Raw genomic sequence first — 20,847 nt, 5'->3', positions numbered from 1 at the left:
CTTTTCTGGGAACTTGGAACAGTCTTGAATAAAAACCTTGTCCCCTTTGTTCTGCTGGGACAGGTTGAATAGCCCTGATACCGAGGAGAGAGAGAGAATTTGTTTTTGGGCCTCTGCCCACTGATTTGGGGGGAGGTCTGGCCATCCACTTTGGGTTAGGAGTGAGTGGAAGTGGAATCTGTATCCTAGGGAAACTATGTTTAAAACCCATTTGCCCTGGGCAATGAGTTCCCATATTTTTGCATGCAGGGCAAGCTTTCCTCCTAAGGGAGCAAGTAGTCGAGCAGGGATTGGAAGAATTACGGATAAGTCATTGTGCCATTTTTCCATAGGGGGGTGACTTACTACTCCCTGCTTTGGAAGTGAGAGCCCCCCACTGCTTAGATCTGTGCACAGCCTGAGACTGTCTGCTGCTCCTGGGTTTGAACTGAGAAGGCCTGGAAGGGGCTGAAAAGGACCAGTTCTTTGAAGGCCAATGCCTACTGAAACTAGGAGGCTGTACTTGTAAGAAATCTTTAACAGTTTGCATAGGTTTAACTTTTTCCTCCATCCTTTTGAGGACTTCTGCTTTGTTGCCAAAAAGGTGGTCTTGGCATCCAGTAATTTAGCTTTAACATGATCTGGCAAGTTTTGCTCCTTAAGCCAAGCATGCCTTCTAAGTACAGACCCAGTGGACAGCAGCCCTGCAAGATGCTTCTAAAGCATCAAAACCACATTGCAAAGTATGTTTACCAACTTGTTCAGGAGAATGCATTAACTCTTGCAAATCTTTGTGTTCAGCACGGTCAGAATCAACATCATTTTCTGTTTAAGTAGTCCCATAATATGCTGCTGATACTTTAACATATGAAACTGTCAATTTAAAGCCCTAATGGCCAAAGGAGCAGAAGTGTATACCTTCTTATCCCATAGATTCATAGATTCATAGATTCATAGATTCGTACTAAGCTAACTGCCCTTGTGAGCCATTTTAAGCTTAGCCAATATTATATGTGAGGACTCAAACCCCTGCACCTGTGTTTTGTAGTAAACACCTTAACCATTAGGCCACCCTCCCAACCCAACTGTCTAAAGCTCTAGAGTCCCTATCAGAAATGGTAGGATTTTTGGCAGTAGTAGCCTTAATGCCTTTTGGTCCTTGGGAAATGGTCTCTGGATCCACAGTTGGATTCTTGAAGAGAAATTTGTGAGAGTTAGGTACTCTGTAGTAACTGTCAGGTTTACTGGGAGGTAGAGACAAAGTGTCTGGGGTAAGGCTGGATTCCAAGAAAACATCATCTGCAATCTCCAGAACAGGAGGGACAGCTATAGGCCTGTGTTGAGGCAGAAGTAAAAATTCTCTAAGTCTCTTTTTGGACTCAGAATAGTCCTGACTTTCCCAGAGGAAATGCTCCCTAAGGGTATGCAAGGTTTCACCAAAAGAAAAATCTTCGGGAGGGGAAGCAGAGGGAATGGAATCCTCTGCATCAGAATCCTCATAAGTAGATAAGGATAAATCCTGGTAGTTAGAAGGAACAGACATATCAGATCCCAGATCAGAAGAGTCAGAAAGAAAATCAGTTCTAGGTCTCTTAGAGGGGGAAGGCTGGCTTCCCTTAATTAAGATAATAAGGTCTTCAGCCATTCTAATCATTTGTTTTTGAGGCAAATGGGCCTGAGAATTCAGTTTGATCATCGTTTTTCTAGGCATAGTGCGAACTTTAGGCCTGAGGAATTCGATATTTATAGTTTGAAATGAAGTTGTCAGTTTAATATGAAAGACGGTAGGCCTGAATACACCCTCAGAAGCCGGTGCCTGCACAGCAGCTCCGGACCAATCCAAGAAAGAGACATCCGCAGGTTCCAGAGTCAAAGAAGGATCTCGCAGCATACCGGATTCCAAATGGGTCTCAGTAGAGGCCTGTGAATCTGTAGTACCGGGTATCAGGGGCTGCGAAATCGCCCCACTGAGTTCCGGCAGACTGGCGACTAGCTTAACGGAAGCATCGTTGGCAGTTTTGGACCTATGCAGTCTCTCTCTGTCTTTATCCTTATGTTTTTTCGGAAGACCGTAGTCGGATGGCTTAAAGAAGCCATTTCGGAGTACGGAGATAGAGAACGGAAGTATCTGGCTACAAAAATAGCCAGACGACGAATAGTTCGGGAGTTGAACAAGGCACAAAACTGACAGTGAGGGACGTCGTGGTCTGGGCCTAAACAGGTGAAAATCTCTATGAGGTATTTGCTTTCTACAGGCAAGACAACTGTTATTTTTTTTTTCTGACATTGGTTAGAACAAGAAAAAAAAAAAAAAGGATCCCCAACGGGGTACTTATCTTTTTGAAGGTCTGAAACTCGAAAACGAAAATTTCAGGAGTCGGCCGACCGGCACTTGTGAACTGCTTCTGCTTTGGGCACTGCACGGCAAGAAAGACTGATGTAATGGCATCGACTACATGTTTTATACCCCTGACGACCTGACATCATGGAAGAAGCAACAGCATATGACGCAGAAATCCAAAGACTCTGGTATTCAGACCGGCTGAGGGCTACCTGCAGGCAGATAACCCAAATGTGATGACTGCAACAGTGAAACACGAAGAACATGTAATATTCCTTGCTGAAGACTGATTATTTCTCCCAAAATTTCTTAACCTCCTTTATAGCAGTTTTTGGTGGAATATAAATACATGCCAGTCCTCCCTTGCCAGTAGACCCTTATAGTACAACAAATCTACCATTATTATCTTTTACCATCTTCTATCATTATTGGAGCTCTCTGCAATTAATCAACTCAACTTTTCCTTTGCCCCAGGTATTCCACTGAATAACCACCCTGAAACCCTTTATCAAATTCATATGGTCAGTTCTTTCCAGCTACGTCTCCTATAGCACAGCTATTTGCACTGTAAATTTTTTTAATATAGTTCACTACTCTTTCTTTTTTGTATTCATCTGTGAGACCAATGACATTTTAAGTCATTACAGAAAGCATCATTGTCTTAAAAAGTTATTCCCACCTTTTATGTACAACAGCTGTTTTGTTAAATGTCTAGTTTCAGCTTTTGTGACATGCATACACCGTTTGGCAGGTTGATTTTTCATACAGTTGTTTCTTGTCATACCTATTTGAGCCTATGCCTCATCTTATACAACTTTTTGTTTTACTGAAAGCCCTCAAACAAACAAAAAAAAACACACCCCAATCCCCCTTAAAACCTGTTAACACACAAAACTATGTACATCTTCAAATACTTAAGTTTTACCCTCCTAATACGAACACGTTCCATACTGACAGCCACACTTGCAGATTTGAGTTGGCCTAAAAGTATGGTCATTTATGCTAAGACACATCATGTGCTTCTACGAAGTGCTGTCTGGTTTTGCCTTATCTTTACAGCTTTCTCAGCTGTGAAAACAAGTTAATGCTTTCAAAGAACATTATCTCCTAACCATTTCTCTTCATCAGATTGTCTCCTAGAGACTTGATAACCAGATACAAAATTGCTAAGCATATATTTACTGGAAAAAAGTTTTATAATACCCAATATTCTTTTCATTTACTTGCTTTCTACTTATTTTCTCCTCCAGTACAGCTCTTTTAATTGTGCACCTTTAACTCCTAGTGGGCGTGGCTTGAGCCTTTAAAAAATAAAGTTATCACCTTACAGTTCTAACAAATACTCATTGACATAGGTCAAATATCAATACAATTGTGTTTGCCACCATGTATGCTTCAAGATAAAATATTCTGATACCTTGTACAGGGCATGGTTTTGGAATTATTAATGCAAATATGAACAAGCAATATTTGACGCCTAGAGGAGCAGTAGGTGGTAACTGCAGATGCACCTGGAGGCGTCACTCGGATGTAATGAGTTAAAACTTACTAGATCAAAGGGCCTTAATCCAGTCATTCCCCTATGCAAGAATGACAAAAAGCACAGTCATTTTTCTTTTGTCAGGCTCTTTTAACCAGAATCTTTTTTTTTTTTTTTTTTTTTACATTGCAGTGCCTACATTTTTTAAAACTGGACAAGGAAAGAGAGAGAGAGAGAGAGACAGCAGAAAGAAAAAAAACAGGAGCATCTATTTACATTAGTATCCCCATTACGCTTAAAAGTAACTGAGTAAACTTTACAGCATGCAAAAAATCATCCACTGTTAATATAGTACCATTAAGAATATTTAGAGTTAACGTTCTCCCTCCTCTAACCCTCTCAAGTATTTTTCTGAATATTAATGATGTTTACTAGGACATATACTTTATAGAGTCCTCTATAAGTTTAATATAGTCCAAAAAAGTCCAATATTTCCAGATTTGCTTGTTCTGTCATGTTTCACAAATTATTGCTTTGTTGTCCCACATTTGTCAATTTCCAAGCTACTTGTTTTTATTCCTAATCTCTACCTCCCAAACCCTGTTACTGCTTAATTTCCAATGTACTCTTGATTCCTCTAGTTGACTCTTAGATTTTTCCTTCTCTCAGGCATTTTCCTTTGAAACACTGACAAAAATTTCACTGTCACTCTGTGTTCTTTACTACCAGAAGAATAAACAGCAGAACATCCTCCTGTTTCACAGCTCAATTTTTGTTTGACAAGCTTTTTTATTTCTTCCTTAGCATGTACTTCATCAAAAAATTATTTTCTCTCTCCAGGGAAAATATTTTGAAAATAACTGGGTAAAGCAGTTTGAATCTCATGCCTACTTCTTGACATTCCCTGATTAATGGAATAAATGTACTCCTCTTTTGCCTGGTGTACAATGCGTAGGCATTCTCCACAAACATTCTGCTGTCTCCTACTTTTAGTACTTTATCCTTCTGCCACAGTTTTGTCAGAATCAACTCCTTCTGCTGGTAAGATTGCATCTTTGCCATTAAAGGTCTAGGCTGCTTTCTCATTGCCAGGTTTGCAGCATACACACGATGTGCCCTTTCACTTAACAATTCTTGTTGTGAATACCAGTCCAGTTGCTTATTTGTGCTTTCATAAAATACAGTCTGTTCTTTCCAGCTTCTCTGGTACAGCAGAAATTCTCTTTTTCCCGAAGTGCTCCATCCTCAAATTCTTTTTGAAAAATCTCTTCTTGTGCAGTCTCATATTCAGCCAACCTTTTCTTCATTTTAACCTCTGAGTTTTGCAGTTTTACATCTCATCTGAATATCTGTTTAAAGCTTCTTCCATTTTTTCCAGCCCTTTGTTGTTTGAGTTCATATACTCCCATCAGTGTTTCATTTATTCTAATCAGGTCTGTGTGCAGTTGTTTTATACTTTTCTCTAGGTTACTGGAAGGCACATCTGAGGCTTGCAATGTTTTTGCTGAGTATTATTTCTTCAACTTTTGTAGCTGATTTTCCTTCAGGTCCTCTGTATTTCTTTTTTCCTGGCATCTAGGCAGTGCGCTTTCTAGCCAGTTACTGACATTTATCCAGAAGTATAGGTCTAATGGCTTTGTCTGCCAAGTTTCTGTTTTCAAACTGGGAGAACTAGAATTAAGCTGTTACTCAACATGCAGCCATCTTGGATGTCTTGGGAATTAAGATACAATATTGTCATAACCTGGGTATTATTAGCTAGGCTTGTAAACGCTCGTGTATCATTACCCTAGCAATCATCTATGAACTTCTGGTGTACTGAAATGCTATGCAATAACATGCAGGATATTTGTAATTAAGAAGCCAATAATGGGATGTTTACTAGAATTGGAATTATATCAGGTAGATATTGTTACAAACATGCAGAAACTACAATCCTGCTCCTTCCTCCAGGAGAAGCATCTCCAGCAGAACTCTGCCAATCTCATCCCTGGCCAGCTCATCCAATATCTGGATTTTTGCTGAGCTGAACCTGGGTTGAGTGCGACTTTATCAAAGTCAAAACATCTACATAGAACAGAATTCACCAGAGCAGCCACAAATTTTAGGAATAGAGTTCTGAAGATGTCTGCCATGCAGACGTAATCCTGAAGAGGAACAGACATTACTTATCTGTAGTTATGTTCACCTTCTCCATGAGCTTGGACTAAGCACTGGTTACCAAGCGACTGATGAGTGTCAAGGCAGTCTGTACCTCATACAAAATTTTACTGTAGCTGCCTTTTCATCTCAAAGATGAAGGCTGGCAAACCTTGGTCCTCTGGTATACTACTAGTCACTGCATAAACATGTACATGCCAAAAACAAATTCTTGGAAGACAAATATATTACAATTTTTCACTAACCTTGGCTTGTTTCGAGGCTGGTATCCTAGTAAGAACTTGCCAGGCAGATCTTTACATGCAGAGATGAAATAAGGGATAAAGGTGGGTTTTTCTTTTTTAGCTTTTATTAGTAACTCTTCCATTTTCTGTTAAGAAAAAGAAAATTTGTGTGACATAACAGTAAACTGAGTAACAGGATGAAATCTGTAAGAATTCATAAGATGACTGAAAAATCAGCTACCAGCAGATGCATTTCCCATGCATGATATTTTAGAAGTTGTCTGACCCAAGAGATGTTCACAAGTATATACCACACTACCACTAGGGCCCTTATAAGCTTAGCCACGCAAACTAAATGTGACCCACAAATTTCATGCACATAGGAGGTGACTGAATGCTTCTGTCCATCAGACATAGGTGTCATACCAGGGATGAATTTCTGATTACCCATCCACTGGTCCCAGTTGTGCTTAAATAGGGTTAGGGAGGAACTCTACTTCATGCGGAAGGGGAAACTGTTCCAGAGAATGGCAATTCTCTGAGAAACATATTTATCCCTTGGTGCAACTATAAATACTATGTACTACGCGTACTATGTATTTTTTAGGTGCTTATGAAGAGGTAAACGCAACAATTACTATAACAATTCCTACAATGGAGCCTATAGGGTACAGACAGCCTAAAACTATGTAAATTACACCAATATACATACAAATACAAATATACTGAATACAAAATCAATTGGCTATGCATTAATAAGAAGCACACCAATGCACTATGTTTAAAAGATGTTTTCTATTTTAACAGCAGCAAATATTCAGTAGTATGTAATGATACGGAGATAATACACATACCAACAGACCTATAACATGTGCAGGGTCTGGGGAATGGAAGGAGGAAGCTTGTCTTGAAAAAAGTGACTGCAAAATTTAAATATCTATTACACTGAATAAAATCACAGAAAAGTAGTACACTTTCAACAGAAATATCACTAACGCAAAAATCTCTAATTTGCACCTCATATTTGGAAGGAAGTCATAGTTACAAGTGTTTCGAAATGCCAGTTAGCTCTACCACTGACAGTTATAAGCCAATTAGCTTAACTTGTACATTAGGAAAATGTTTCAAGAGGGCAGTTAACAATTCATTTCAGCATTCTCGCAACATCAGCTTAGATATCTCAACATTTTTTTTAACCTGGTCTGGTCACATCATGTTAATCTTATCAGCTTTTATGAGTATGCAATCAACTCTATGCACTATGGCCTTCGGGTAGATGTGATTTACTTGGACCTGCCCAAAAGGACTCAATTCAGTCCCCCATGATGCCATTTTTTTACTCTATGGATAAGCAGAGTATTAATCCTTACCTAACCAGGTAAGTTGCTAATTGGCTGACAAACAGGAAATGCAGTTAGGAATGTTCTTCCGACTCAGCAAAGCTCCTCGTGGTCCTGCAGAGTGGTGATAGCAGCAGAGAGATGAAAAAAAAAGAGTGACTTTACCAGACAAATTATTTTTTCTCTGCCTTTTGAATTGCGACTGCCTCCCTCGCCGAAACACGAGTTATAACTGCTCTACTACCTTTCAAAAAGCTTATTTGTATTATGTACTTACCTGCACTTCTAAAGTTGTTTTTGTGTTTAATTTAACTGTTTAGGCTGCCCACTCAAGTGCGCTAGCCTGTGCAAAGCATTTACTGTGTTTTTCTGCTAATTTCCTGTCTCTGTTAAAAAAAAAAGAAAGAAAATATATATATATCCTTGTTTCCCACCTTTTCTGAGCTAGAATAGTCCTGAATTCAGGTTTTGCTGAATTCTGGGCTTTAGTACAGGTTCCTGTGTTGCCCATATGCTTACTTGGATAGGAGGAAGCTTCTCTGTTCACCATTGAGAGTGGGGAGTTTTGAGCAGCCTATCTGTCCCTGGAGGAGTGGTCTCAGCCCAGACACTAGTTGTCTATTGGCCATTTTGGGCTAATTCCTAGCTTTTTCAAGTCCCCTGCTTTAAAACCCGCTTTGGTGCAGTTTTTGCGCTTGTTCCGACTCAGCAAAGCTCCTTGGGGTCCTGTAGAGTGGTGCTAGCAGCAGAGAGACGAAAAAAGAGTGAGTTTACCAGATGAAGTATTTTTTTCTCTGCCTTTTGAATTGCGACTGCCTCCCTCGCCGAAACGAGAGTTATAAAGTACAGTTTTGTACCTACCATAAATGTAGATGTTCGAGGATCCACATTGCTGCAGTCCTTACTATTGGGTAGTCCGCTGTCCAGTCGGCCCGAATACCAGAGTATATGGCTGACGTCGGTCAGGGCGCATTAGACTGACGTCAGTACGTCAGGGTACTAATGCGCATGACCGACGTCATATCCTCAGTCTTTTCTTGCCCCAGATGTCAGAAGACCCTAAAAAGACAAGGCCCAAAATACCTGCACCAAAAATATGTACAATATATACAAAAATATATACAAAAATATCAGCATATAACCTCACCTACACAACCACCCCTAAACACAGAGGGGAAGGAGGGAGGGTAAATTGGACTGCAGCAATGTGGATCCTCGAACATCTACATTTATGGTAGGTACAAAACTGTACTATGTTCTTCGTTCCACATTGCTGCAGTCCTTACTATTGGGTAGAATCCCAAAGCAGAGGTAAGGGAGGCTGGCAAATCATACAGAAGCAGGAGCTGACAATATGCCTTGCAAAACAGCTGTGGCAAAACCAGCCCTAGACTTAGAGTAGATAGGAAGGTGATAATGCTTAGAGAAAGTATGCACTGAACTCCAAGTAGCTGCCTCCAAAATATCCTTAGTTGCCACCCCCCTTAGAAATGCTGTTGAAGTGGCAGTAGCCCTAGTGGAATGAGGCCTAATCCCAGCTGGAATCTCCTTGCCATGATGGGAATAACAAAATGCAATGCAAAACCCAATCCACCTAGAAATAGTTTGTTTTGACACAGGCTTGCCCTGAACTCAAAGCAAAAGAAACAAACAACTGCTGAGACTGCCTAAAATCCTTAGTCCTGCTTAAATAATAACGCAATTGCCTGTGTACATCTAAAGTGTGCAAAATCTTTTCCCCTTTATTTTGGGGTCTGCATAAAAAGTAGGCAAATGAACAGTTTGGTTTAAAGCCACACTAGAAACCACCTTAGGCATAAAGGAAGGATTAGTACGTAATGATACCCTATCCTTATGGAAAATCAAAAGGGCTCTACTGCCATAAGGGCCTGCAACTCAGACACCCTTCTTGCAGAAGTAATAGCCAACAGAAAAGCAGTCTTCCATGACAAGTATTTCAATTCAGCAGTAGCCGCAGGCTCAAAGGTTGTAGAGTAAGTTTTCCAACACAAAATTGAGATCCCAAGCAGGAGTAGGAGCTCTACGTGGGGTCTTATATTCTTTGCCCCTCTAAAAACTGCTTGAACAAAGGATGCGAAAACAATGGTGGGTCACAATCATAGTGAGCTGAAATTGCTGCAGCATGAATCTTAATGGAAGAGAAGGACAAACCTTTGTCCAATAACTCAGTAAGATATTGAAGAGCCACACTCAAATTAGGCTCAGAAATCTCCAAATTCTTTGCTGTACTCCAAAATAAAAATCTTTTCCATTTTTCTGCGTACACTTTCCTTGTACTAGGTCTTCTAGCTTCCATAATCACATTTAAAACTTGTTGAGGAAGTTGAGACCTGCTGTGTTTCAACACAGAATATGCCAGGCTGTTAGATGAAGAGAGTGAAGCTTGACATTGAGCAGATGACCGTCCTTCTGAGATAACAGATGAGGAATCAAAGGTAAAGGCCATGGAGGCTTCCTTACCAGACTCCTTAGTAGTGGGTACCAGTGTTGCGAGGCCAATCTGGAGCTATCAAAATCATCCTTGGCTTGTCTTGTCTGACTTTTAATAGCACCTTTGGAAGAAGAGGCAGAGGTGGAAAGGCATACACATGAAGGTTTTTCCAACTGAAAGACAGAGCATCCACTTTCCAAGCTGTGTGATGAAACCCCTTTGTGCAAAACTTTGGCAGCTGGTGGTTTAGTGGAGAAGCGAACAGATCTATGTCTGGAGTTCCCCATGACACTGTCAATTTCTGAAATACATGAAGATCCAGTTTCCACTCGTGGGGATCCATGATTTGTCTGCTTAACACATCTGCTAAGGAGTTCTGTGCTCCCGGCAGAAACCTTGCCTGAAGAGTTAGTTGCAAGCTTAGCGCAGTCTCCCATAAAATCATTGCTTGCCTGCATAGAGGATAAGAATGTGTTCCCCCTTGCTTGTTGATGTACCACATGACAGTTGTGTTGTCTGTTAGAATCAACACCTGCCCTGGAAGAAGTAACTCCTTGAAAGCCATTAATGCAAACTGGACTGCTAACATCTCCTTCATGTTGATATGTAGATGCTGTAGTCTGGCAGGCCACTTGTCTTGTATCCACTTTCCATTTAGATGAGCTCCCCAAGCAATGTCCGAGGCATCTGTCGTTAAAATCTGACTCTCCTCTGGCCGGGTCACAGAGAGTCCCTTGTTTAGGTGACATTCCTGAGCCCACCACAAAAATTCTTTTTGAAGGCAAGGTATTATTTGAATGACAGTGTCCAAATCCTGGCAGTGCTGTGTCCATACATTTTGAGATACCATTGTAGCTTCCTCATATGCAGTTTGGCATTGGGAAGCACCAGAATACAAGATGCCATGAACCCTAATGCTTGAAGGACTGTCCTTGCAGTCAGCACGGACTGATGAGATAGTTGATGGAAGTAAAGTGATAGACTCTTTTGTTTGTCCGGGGTTAAAAGGCCATCTGGGCTGCTGTATTCAGTCTCACACCCAGAAAGCACATGTCTTGAGAGGGTACTAGACTGGACTTTATTTCGTTCACAGAATACCCTAGGCATCTTAGCACTGCTATAACATATTCCAGATGCTGTAGAAGGTCTTCCTTTTCTTGAGCCAGAATCAGGCAGTCGTCCAAGTAAGGATAGATTTGAATTCCTTTTAGCCTGAAGTAAGCTATCACTGGAGCCAGAACCTTGGTGAATACTCTGGGCGCAGTAGATAAGCCAAAGGGCAATGCAGAGAACTGATAATGAGAATTTCCAGCTCGAAAACGCAGATACTTCCTGCAACTTAGTCTTATAGGCACATGAAGGTAAGCTTCCTTGAGATCTAAAGTTACCATCCAGTGATCTTTGCCCAGCAGAGGTAAAAGCTGTTGTAACGTCAACATCTTGAACTTGGGAATGTCCAGATAAGTGTTGAGGATAGATAAATCCAAAATTGGTCTCCACGTGTTCCCCTTCTTTGGTACTAGGAACAGGCGAGAATAAAATCCTAGGCCCCTTTCTGATACAGGGACTGGCTGAATGGCCCCTATTTGGAGTAACAGAGAAATTTGCTTGTGAGCCTCTTTCCTTTGTGGAGGAGGAACGTCTGGCATGCCTTTGAAAGGGGCAATGTATGGAAATAAAACCTGTAACCGTGGTGAATGATATCCAACACCCATCTGTCTTGAGTAATTAAATCCCAATTTTCTTTGAAAAGAGACAGTCTTCCTCCCAAAGGAGCTGCCAGACGAGAATCTACTGGCAGCTGAAAAGGCAGGTCATTGGGTCTGTTTACGAAAGGACTGACCCCTGCCCTCACCAGAAGTCTGAGCAGGTGAACTCCCTGTTCTAGGCCTAAAAGAACCTTGAGCTCTGCCCCTACCACGTCTAGACCTACCCCGAGACTGGGAATCATAAGCAGGATATGTCCATCCCTTAGTAGGCCAATTTCTACTAAACTTCGGTGGCTGCACCTGCAAAAAATCTTTAACAGTTTGCATAGACTTAGCTTTGTCCTCCATTTTCTTTAAAACTGCTTCCACAGGCGAACCAAACAACACATCAGACTGTAAAGGAGCATCCAAAATCCTTGTCTTAACATGCTCGGCTAAATTCTGATCCCTCAACCAGGCATGCCTGCGAAGAACAGAACTAGTGGCAGCCACCCTCGAGGAGGCCTGTACAGCATCAAAACCACATTGCAAAGAATGCTTACCCACTTGTTCAGACACATGAACTAAATCCAGCAACTCTTTACACTCAATACCTTCCGCCAAAGCATCCACCTTAGATTTCAGTTGTGAAAGGAGATAATTTTGATATTTAAGCATGTGAAACTGACAATTCAACGCCTCATGGCTAAAGTGGAAGAAGTATACACTTTCTTTCCCCATCTATCCAAAGCCCTTGCCTCTTTATCAGTGGGAACAGGGTTTTTAACCACAGAGGCCTTAACACCTTTAGGTCCCTGAGAAACAGTTTCCGGGTCTGCCCTAGGACTCTTAAAAAGATACTTAGGAGCTTCAGGCACCCTATAGTACCTATCAGGTTTAACAGGAGCAGGAGGCAAAGAATCAGGGTTCAGTGAAGCCTCTGCAAAAACATCTTCCACCACATTCAACACAGGAGGTATAGCTAAGGGCCTATGCTGGGGCAAAAACAAGAATTCCCTAAGCCTTTTCCTGGAATCAGAGTAATCCTGGCCTTCCCATTTAAAGTGCTCCCTCATGGAATGCAGAGTCTCTGAAAATGAGAAATCCTCAGGAGGAGAAGCTGTAGGAGTGGAATCATCCACATCAGAATCAGAATAAGGAGGAAACTCCTGCAAATCTTCCGCAGAAGACTCAGAAGCCTCTGAACACTGTTCAAAACTATCAAACTCCGGTTCCACCCTAGGCCTCTTATCAGGAGGGGGCATAGAACCTCTAATCATAGTAATCAAATCTTCCGCCATTTTAAGCATATGTTTCTTAGGCACAGAACCTGAAATGCTAGGAGAAGCCCCACTGAAGCTGAACTTGGCCTACCTCTCAAAGAAGTTTTGGCAACAGAAGGAGAGGCTCTAACTACCTTGGGAAGAGAGGGAAGAACAGTTACCTGAGAAGGCCCTCAGCCTGGCCTACCTCCTGAGAAGGCACATCCTGTAACAGTAAAGTCGCTGCCTGAGACACCAAAGAAACACCTGGCAAAACCTCTGGCTCCACTGAGCCTTCTAAAGAACCGGCGTCCGGGACTGCCGGTTCATCAACCCTAGGCTTCGCTGTTTTGTCCTTGCGCTTCTTGGGAAGCGGCGCCGGAGCATCCGGCGGCATTTTATAATTGCAACGCTTCCCAAACACTAACCTGGCACAGTCTAACCGTCTCTTAATAGTGCGTTTGTTAAACCTAGCACAAGAGCGGCATCCAACAACGCCGTGCTCAGGCCCTAAACAAGGTATACACAAGGTATGGTAATCCCTATGAGGTATCTGTTTCCCACAAGAAATACAGTTATGCACTTTTTCTGACCTCCGGTTAAATACTGAGGCAAGAAAAACCAAAATGTTCTAACGGGTACTTAGCCAACTCTGATTCGGTCTGAAACTCCGGCTTCGGAAATATTTCAGAACGCCAACCTGCACTCGCAAAACTGCTTCTGCATCGGACCATGCGGCAAAAAAGACTGAGGATATGACGTCGGTCATGCGCATTAGTACCCTGACGTACTGACGTCAGTCTAATGCGCCCTGACCGACGTCAGCCATATACTCTGGTATTCGGGCCGACTGGACAGCGGACTACCCAATAGTAAGGACTGCAGCAATGTGGAACGAAGAACATCTGCTCTACTACCTTTCAAAAAGCTTATTTGTATTATTTACTTAAATTAAACACAAAATCTTTAGAAGTGTAGGTAAGTAAATAATACAAATAAGCTTTTTGAAAGGTAGTAGAGCAGTTATAACTCATGTTTCAGCGAGGGAAGCAGTCGCAATTCAAAAGGCAGAGAAAAAGATACTTTATCTGGTAAAGTCTATCTTTTTTCATCTCTCTGCTGCTAGCACCACTCTGCAGGACCACGAGGAGATTTGCTGAGTCGGAACAAGCACAAAAACTGCGCCAAAGCGGGTTTTAAAGCAGGGGACTTGAAAGAGTTAGGAATTAGCCCAAAACGGCCAATAGACAACTAGTTTCTGGGCTGAGACCACTCCTCCAGGGACAGATAGGCTGCTCAAAGCTCCACACTCTCACTGGTGAATAGAGAAGCTTCCTCCTATCTAAGTAAAGATATGGGCAACACAGGAACCTGCACTAAAGCCCAGAATTCAGCAAAACCTGAATTCAGGACTATTCTAGCTCAGAAAAGGTGGGAAACAAGGATATTTTTTGTTATTTTTTCTTTTTTTAACAGAGTCAGGAAGTTAGCAGCAAAACACAGTAAATGCTTTGCACAGGCTAGCACACTTGAGCGGGCAGCCTGAACAGTTAAATTAAACACAAAAACAACTTTAGAAGTGCAGGTAACTGTTTAGGCTGCCCACTCAAGTGCGCTAGCCTGTGCAAAGCATTTACTTTGTTTTACTGCTAACTTCCTGACTCTGTTAAAAAAAGAAAAAAATAACAAAAAATATCCTTGTTTCCCACCTTTTCTGAGCTAGAATAGTCCTGAATTCAGGTTTTGCTGAATTCTGGGCTTTAGTACAGGTTCCTGTGTTGCCCATATCCTTACTTGGATAGGAGGAAGCTTCTCTGTTCACCAGTGAGAGTGTGGAGCTTTGAGCAGCCTATCTGTCCCTGGAGGAGTGGTCTCAGCCCAGAAACTAGTTGTCTATTGGCCGTTTTGGGCTAATTCCTAGCTCTTCCAAGTCCCCTGCTTTAAAACCTGCTTTGGCGCAGTTTTGCGCTTGTTCCGACTCAGCAAAGCTCCTCGTGGTCCTGCAGAGTGGTGCCAGCAGCAGAGAGATGAAAAAAGATTGACTTTACCAGATAAAGTATCTTTTTCTCTGCCTTTTGAATTGTGACTGCTTCCCTCACTGAAACGCGAGTTATAACTGCTCTACTACCTTTCAAAAAGCTTATTTGTATTACTTACTTACCTGCACTTCTAAAGTTGTTTTTGTGCTTAATTTAACTGTTTAGGCTGCCCACTCAAGTGCACTAGCCTGTGCAAAGCATTTACTGTGTTTTACTGCTAATTTCCTGTCTCTGTTAAAAAAAGAAAAAGAAAACAAAAAAAATCCTTGTTTCCCACCTTTTCTGAGCTAGAATAGTCCTGAATTCAGGTTTTGCTGAATTCTGGGCTTTAGCACAGGTTCCTGTGTTGCCCATATCCTTACTTGGATAGGAGGAAGCTTCTCTGTTCACCAGTGAGAGTGGGGAGCTTTGAGCAGCCTATCTGTCCCTGGAGGAGTGGTCTCAGCCCAGAAACTAGTTGTCTATTGGCCGTTTTGGGCCAATTCCTAGCTCTTTCAAGTCCCTTGCTTTAAAACCCGCTTTGGCACGATTTTGCGCGTCGTGCAACATCACGCAACGTAGCGCAGCACCGGTTAAACAGATTTAAACCATTCCAGCCTCCACAAAGTCTGCGCTTCAATTTTTCCCTTAGAACTAGTCTACCTTGCTAAAAAAAGCACTAAATCTTCTTTTTACAGCCCAGAACTTGCTAAATTCTCAGTAAGCACTAGCTAACTTTAGTCCTACACCCCCCCCTATTAATATACAGTAGTACATGGCTCCCTATTCGTCCACTCCAGACAATCAATAATCAGTTCCGTAAACTATCCAGGCATGTCCAAACAGCAGTTTCAGGTACACTCTCCAGTCCAGTTGGTGAATCTGGGAATCCTGAGGCAATGTTACAATTGCCTTATGTACACAGACAACCCTCTCCTCCTTCCAACAAACACAAACATATGTGAGAGATGCAACTATACAGCCAAACTGGAGGTAGGGCTCTCTCAACCCAAAAGGCACAGCCAGTCAGGAGGTGAAGGAAGACACAACACAAAACCAGATGCACATAAACAAATCGCACCAGCAAACAAGACACACAAACTCTCAAAAACATACGTGGAGGCTCTAAATAAAAATGTTACAATTGCCTTATGTACACAGACAACCCTCTCCTCCTTCCAATAAACACAAACATATGTGAGAGATGCAACTATACAGCCAAACTGGAGGTAGGGCTCTCTCAACCCAAGAGGCACAGCCAGTCAGGAGGTGAAGGAAGACACTTACAACACAAAACCAGATGCACATAGACAAATCGCACCAGCAAACAAGACACACAAACTCTCAAAAACATATGTGGAGGCTCTAAATAAAAACCTGCCAAAACAACAGAGACCTTCAAAGCAGACATCCAAGCAACCACTACCACAAAATAACATTCAAGTAACAAATACTTCACAAAGTTAGCATGCCACACAATCACAGTCCCAAAGGCTAAGCAACACACCTAATACACTAGTAATTGGAGACACTATTGTCAGGCACACTGACGTCCCACTCACCAGACTGAACAAGGAGAAGGTCACGGTAAGCTGCCTGTCAGGGGCCAGGATCCGCCACATAACACAAGCACTCAGGTCACTCAACAGCAGGTACAAATATGACTCGGTCACTGTCCATGTTGGTGTGAATGACCTGAGACGTACCTCCCTGGACTACATGAAGATAGACAGAGGAACTCTCTGATCATGTAACCCAGGCTGGTATGACCCTGACCCTGAGTAGCATCTTACCCTCACCAAGAATGATACCACAGTATAAGGACAAAATGATCAATTTTAACAACTGGCTAGACTATTTGTGTCATTCAAAGGGGATCCAGTGTCTGTCAGCCTGGGATGACATGCTCGACAAGCCATGCTGCTTCGCCAGAGACTGCTTGCACCTGTCACCCTTAAGCTTTCGAATACTGGCAAAGGCTCTTGCCACCCCCATAGTGCCTTTTTTAGGCAAGGCTCAGAAGACAAAACCACCTCCATAGACAATACCAGAAACAAAAAACTAAGGGTAATGCTACTCAACGCCAGAAGTCTAAACCTATAGATGCACACACTCGAGGCACTCCTCAGCAGGGAGAAAATCGCTATCTGTGCAGTAACAGAAACCTGGTTCAAGGCTCCAGAGAGCACCCCAGCATTATCAGGATACAGCTCATACCACTCTTTTTGGCCCCAGAACTCAGACCGAAATACTAAAGGCAGGGGAGTATCCTTCTTTATCAAGGATACCCACACCTCTAGGTTAGTGGCACTGCATGAGGCAAAGGAGACCATCTAGGTGCAACTAATAGTAGGTAAAACCGTTTTTCAGTTTGTAGCTTGCTATAGATCGCCTACCCTGACTCAGGAACCCCACTCGGCATTCCCGAGAACATTGGAAAATATGAAGGTCCAACCAAACACCATGATATTGGGGGACTTCAACTACCCAAACATCGACTGGGAAAACTACTCAAGCCCCAGCTCCTTTACTCAACGGTTCCTTGAGTTTATAAACTCAAATGCCCTGGAACAACTGGTCAACACACCCACTAGAGGGGACAACATACTGGACTTGGTCATCACCAACATGGGGGCCAAATGCTCTATACCTGAGGTAAACCCATCATTGGTAAGATCAGACCATAAACTAATCACATTGGACATCCACATCCCGACCCCACCCCCAGCCAAGATAACCACTGTGAAAAATTTCTCAAAAGCAAACTTCACACTCCTCAAGACCGAGGTGGAAAGCTTCAAGGCACCAGAGCACATGGAAAATGGGACCCAAACCGCAGAATCCTTTACAACTGCACTCTAGGGGTGAAATGCATGGATAGTGCCATCCCAAGTAAAACCAAGATTCACGCCTCTAAAAACAGGAGACCAGTCTGGTGGACCCCTGCCATAAATAAGCTATACAACAGAAGGAGAAAACTATTGCATGAGAGGGCAAAATCCCAAAAAGCGAGGGCATCCCTGATCAGTACTAGTAAGAAACTTCGATCCTTCATAAAATCATCTAAAGCCAGCTTTGAAAAGAGAATTGCCAAAGACTCTAAGGACAATCAAAAGGCATTCTTTAGCTATGTCAAGAATCTGGGAGGCAACTCTCAGATATGCTCTGAGCTGGTGCAAAATGGCACAAAATTCACTGAACCCACGGACATAGCCAACATCCTGGCAGACAGGTTCAGTGCAAACTTTACCCCCCTTCCGAACCAAAAGAGCCTGTGTCTATCCTAGAAGAATGCAATCCCCCAGACATCACACACACAGGTGAAAGCAGCTCTCGCCAAAGTAAAAAACACGGCATCAATGGAATCAGATGGCATCCCGGGCTGTGTATTACATGAGCTTCAAAAAGAACTAAACCCACACATAAATTCACTGTTCCAACTCAGCCTAACCACAGGTTATGTACCCAAAGAATGGCGTACAGCAACAGTGATCCCGCTCCACAAAGGTGGCGCCACAATGGATCCTGGGAACTATCGCCCTATAAGCCTGACCAGCCTGGTCTGCAAAGCTATGGAGCGCATCATTATGGATCTCATAATCAAAGACATTGGGAACCTCCAAACACTGGACCCTACCCAATTCGGCTTTGTTAAAGGCAGATCTTGTCTCTTAAACCTGGTTGACTTCTTCGAGATAGTAACCAAAGCCATCGATGAGGGAAAGGTGGTCCACACAGCCTACCTGGACCTAGCAAAGGCCTTTGACACAATGCCCCACTCTGGTATCATAAATAAGCTTACCAGCCTAAATATTAACCCATATGTCACTAGATGGGTCACAAACTGGCTCAAGGATAGAACTCGCATGGTCAGAGTCTCGGGTGCCATGTCCGACTCTAAGCCAGTTACAAGTGGTGTCCCACAGGGCTCAGTCCTGGGACCCCTCTTGTTCGGTATATACTTCTCTGAGGTAAAGGCAAACATAGGAGGACTATGGCTTACCAAGTTCACAGATGACTGCAAACTGGGAGCCATAATCGACTCACCGGCTAACACAAGCATCCTCCAGAGGGGCCTTACGGAGACGGATACCTTATGTCAGAACCATGGCCTCAAGCTAAATGCATAAAAGTGCATAGTCATCCCCTTTGGGAAAAACAAAGTACCCACAAACTACAACATAGGAGGGAATCCACTAAGTACGGAAGAGGTAATTAGAGACCTGGGGACCCAAGTAGATAGTAACCTCACCTTTGACAATCACATTGCTAAAGTGATTAGAAAAACCTTCTATATAGCCCACCTAATCACGAAAGGGTTCACATCTAGATCTAGAGATGTCATTGTGCCCCTCTACTCATCACTGATTAGGCCCATAATTGAGTACAATGCCCCATTTGGGTTGTACCTTACTCCACACCTGCAACAGCTGGAGACACCTCAGAAATACCTTACCAAGAGGATAGTGGGCCTCAAACAGATGCCCTATGCAGCACGACTTAAGAAACTCCAACTCTACTCCGTTGCCTACCGTCTACTCAGAGGCAATCTCTGCCTGACATACAAGATCATGTCTAACCCAGAATTGTTAGACATGCTCCATCTCAAGAAAAACAAATCCATTAGAGCTACACGCTCCACGGATTTTATCCTTAGCACAACAATAAACAGGACATGCTGGAGGGATAGATTCATATCCCAAAGGCTTCCTTCGCTCTGGAATAGAATCCCAGTCCATGTTAGACAGAGCCCCTCACTGACCCTCTTCAAGAGAAATCTTGATGAGTGGATGAGAAATCGTAAATTTACTCCTGGGATCACTTCCTTGGTCCTGCTGGACAGAGGCTCAGGAATCTAGCCTAAAAGGCTGGCGAAAGCCAACACATTCTGGCTAGGCTTGTAAATGCCCTAGGGCAGATAGCCTAGTACATACCTATGACAAAGGTATATGGATAGGAGTTCCAGAGGGATTTCTCCTGGAGCCTATGAGAACTGGACTACTGATGTCTGCCTGTCTGACTGCTGACAAAATCTTGATTAAGTAAATTTGCAGGTAATGTCAGCTACATGGTTGCTTATATCAATGACTACTGAGGACCACAGTGCTACCTTGACACCACTGTTCAGTGGACTACATCAAACAGTATGAAGTTTAATGTCAAAACAATGTATGGTGATGCACTCTATGGCAACCACAATTTGGAGAACCCTTATGTTCTAAATTATTATATACTATCAATAATTACAACAGTGAGGGACCTGGGAGTCTTAGAGGATTCAACTCTAAAATTTGATGAGCATATCAAAACCATCTTAAGATGAAGCTGTGGTCTAATCAGGGATATACTGCACTGTACCACCAGAAGGGACAAAATAATCCTGATCCCGCTATTCATTTTGGCAGTTTGGTCAATCACAAAATACTGCGGCTTCCCTAACGTTTTGCAACACAAATGAAGTTAGAACAAATTCAGAGGACACTTACTAAGCAGGTAACATGGCTTGTACAGCAGGAGTATAGTAGACTTGAACATTTACACTTGTACTCCACTGGATATAGATTACTAAGAGGAGATTTAATCTTGGTATTTAAATTAAAAAAAACACACATCTTTGACAGCTACTTTGCATACATCTTTTTCCAATCGTAATGTCACTACCAGGAATAATAAGTTTGTCAAGTTATCTCAAACAAGAACACTAATAAAAGGATATTTCTTTCATTTTAGGGTAGAAAAACTTGGAACTACTTACCCACAGCCATACAACATGCTGAGAATTTGGAAGTTTTCTAAAAACTGTTAGATACTTGCGACTAGGACTATGTATTTTGATTCAGGGTTATCATCTATCAAACTCTTAAATGGCCATATCAGGCCGTCAGCTTGGATTCCACAGCACT

The 20,847-nt window shown here is 42.5% G+C and overlaps 1 protein-coding gene across 1 annotated transcript in view; it reads right to left on the bottom strand.

The window, feature by feature from the left end:
* The window catches only part of SUPT6H (SPT6 homolog, histone chaperone and transcription elongation factor), a 2,620,423-nt gene that overhangs the window by 320,262 nt on the left and 2,279,314 nt on the right, over positions 1-20,847 (bottom strand). The window contains exon 31 of the mRNA XM_044054882.1: positions 6,206-6,330. Coding sequence (XP_043910817.1) covers positions 6,206-6,330 — 125 coding nt within the window. The remainder of the gene's footprint in view (positions 1-6,205; positions 6,331-20,847) is intronic.

Source organism: Protopterus annectens, chromosome 13.part0 (assembly GCF_019279795.1).
Source record: "Protopterus annectens isolate FY-2018-M chromosome 13.part0, PAN1.0, whole genome shotgun sequence".
In the NCBI taxonomy this organism is placed as follows: Eukaryota; Metazoa; Chordata; order Ceratodontiformes; family Protopteridae; genus Protopterus; species Protopterus annectens.
This window is presented reverse-complemented; position numbering and strand designations above follow the sequence as displayed.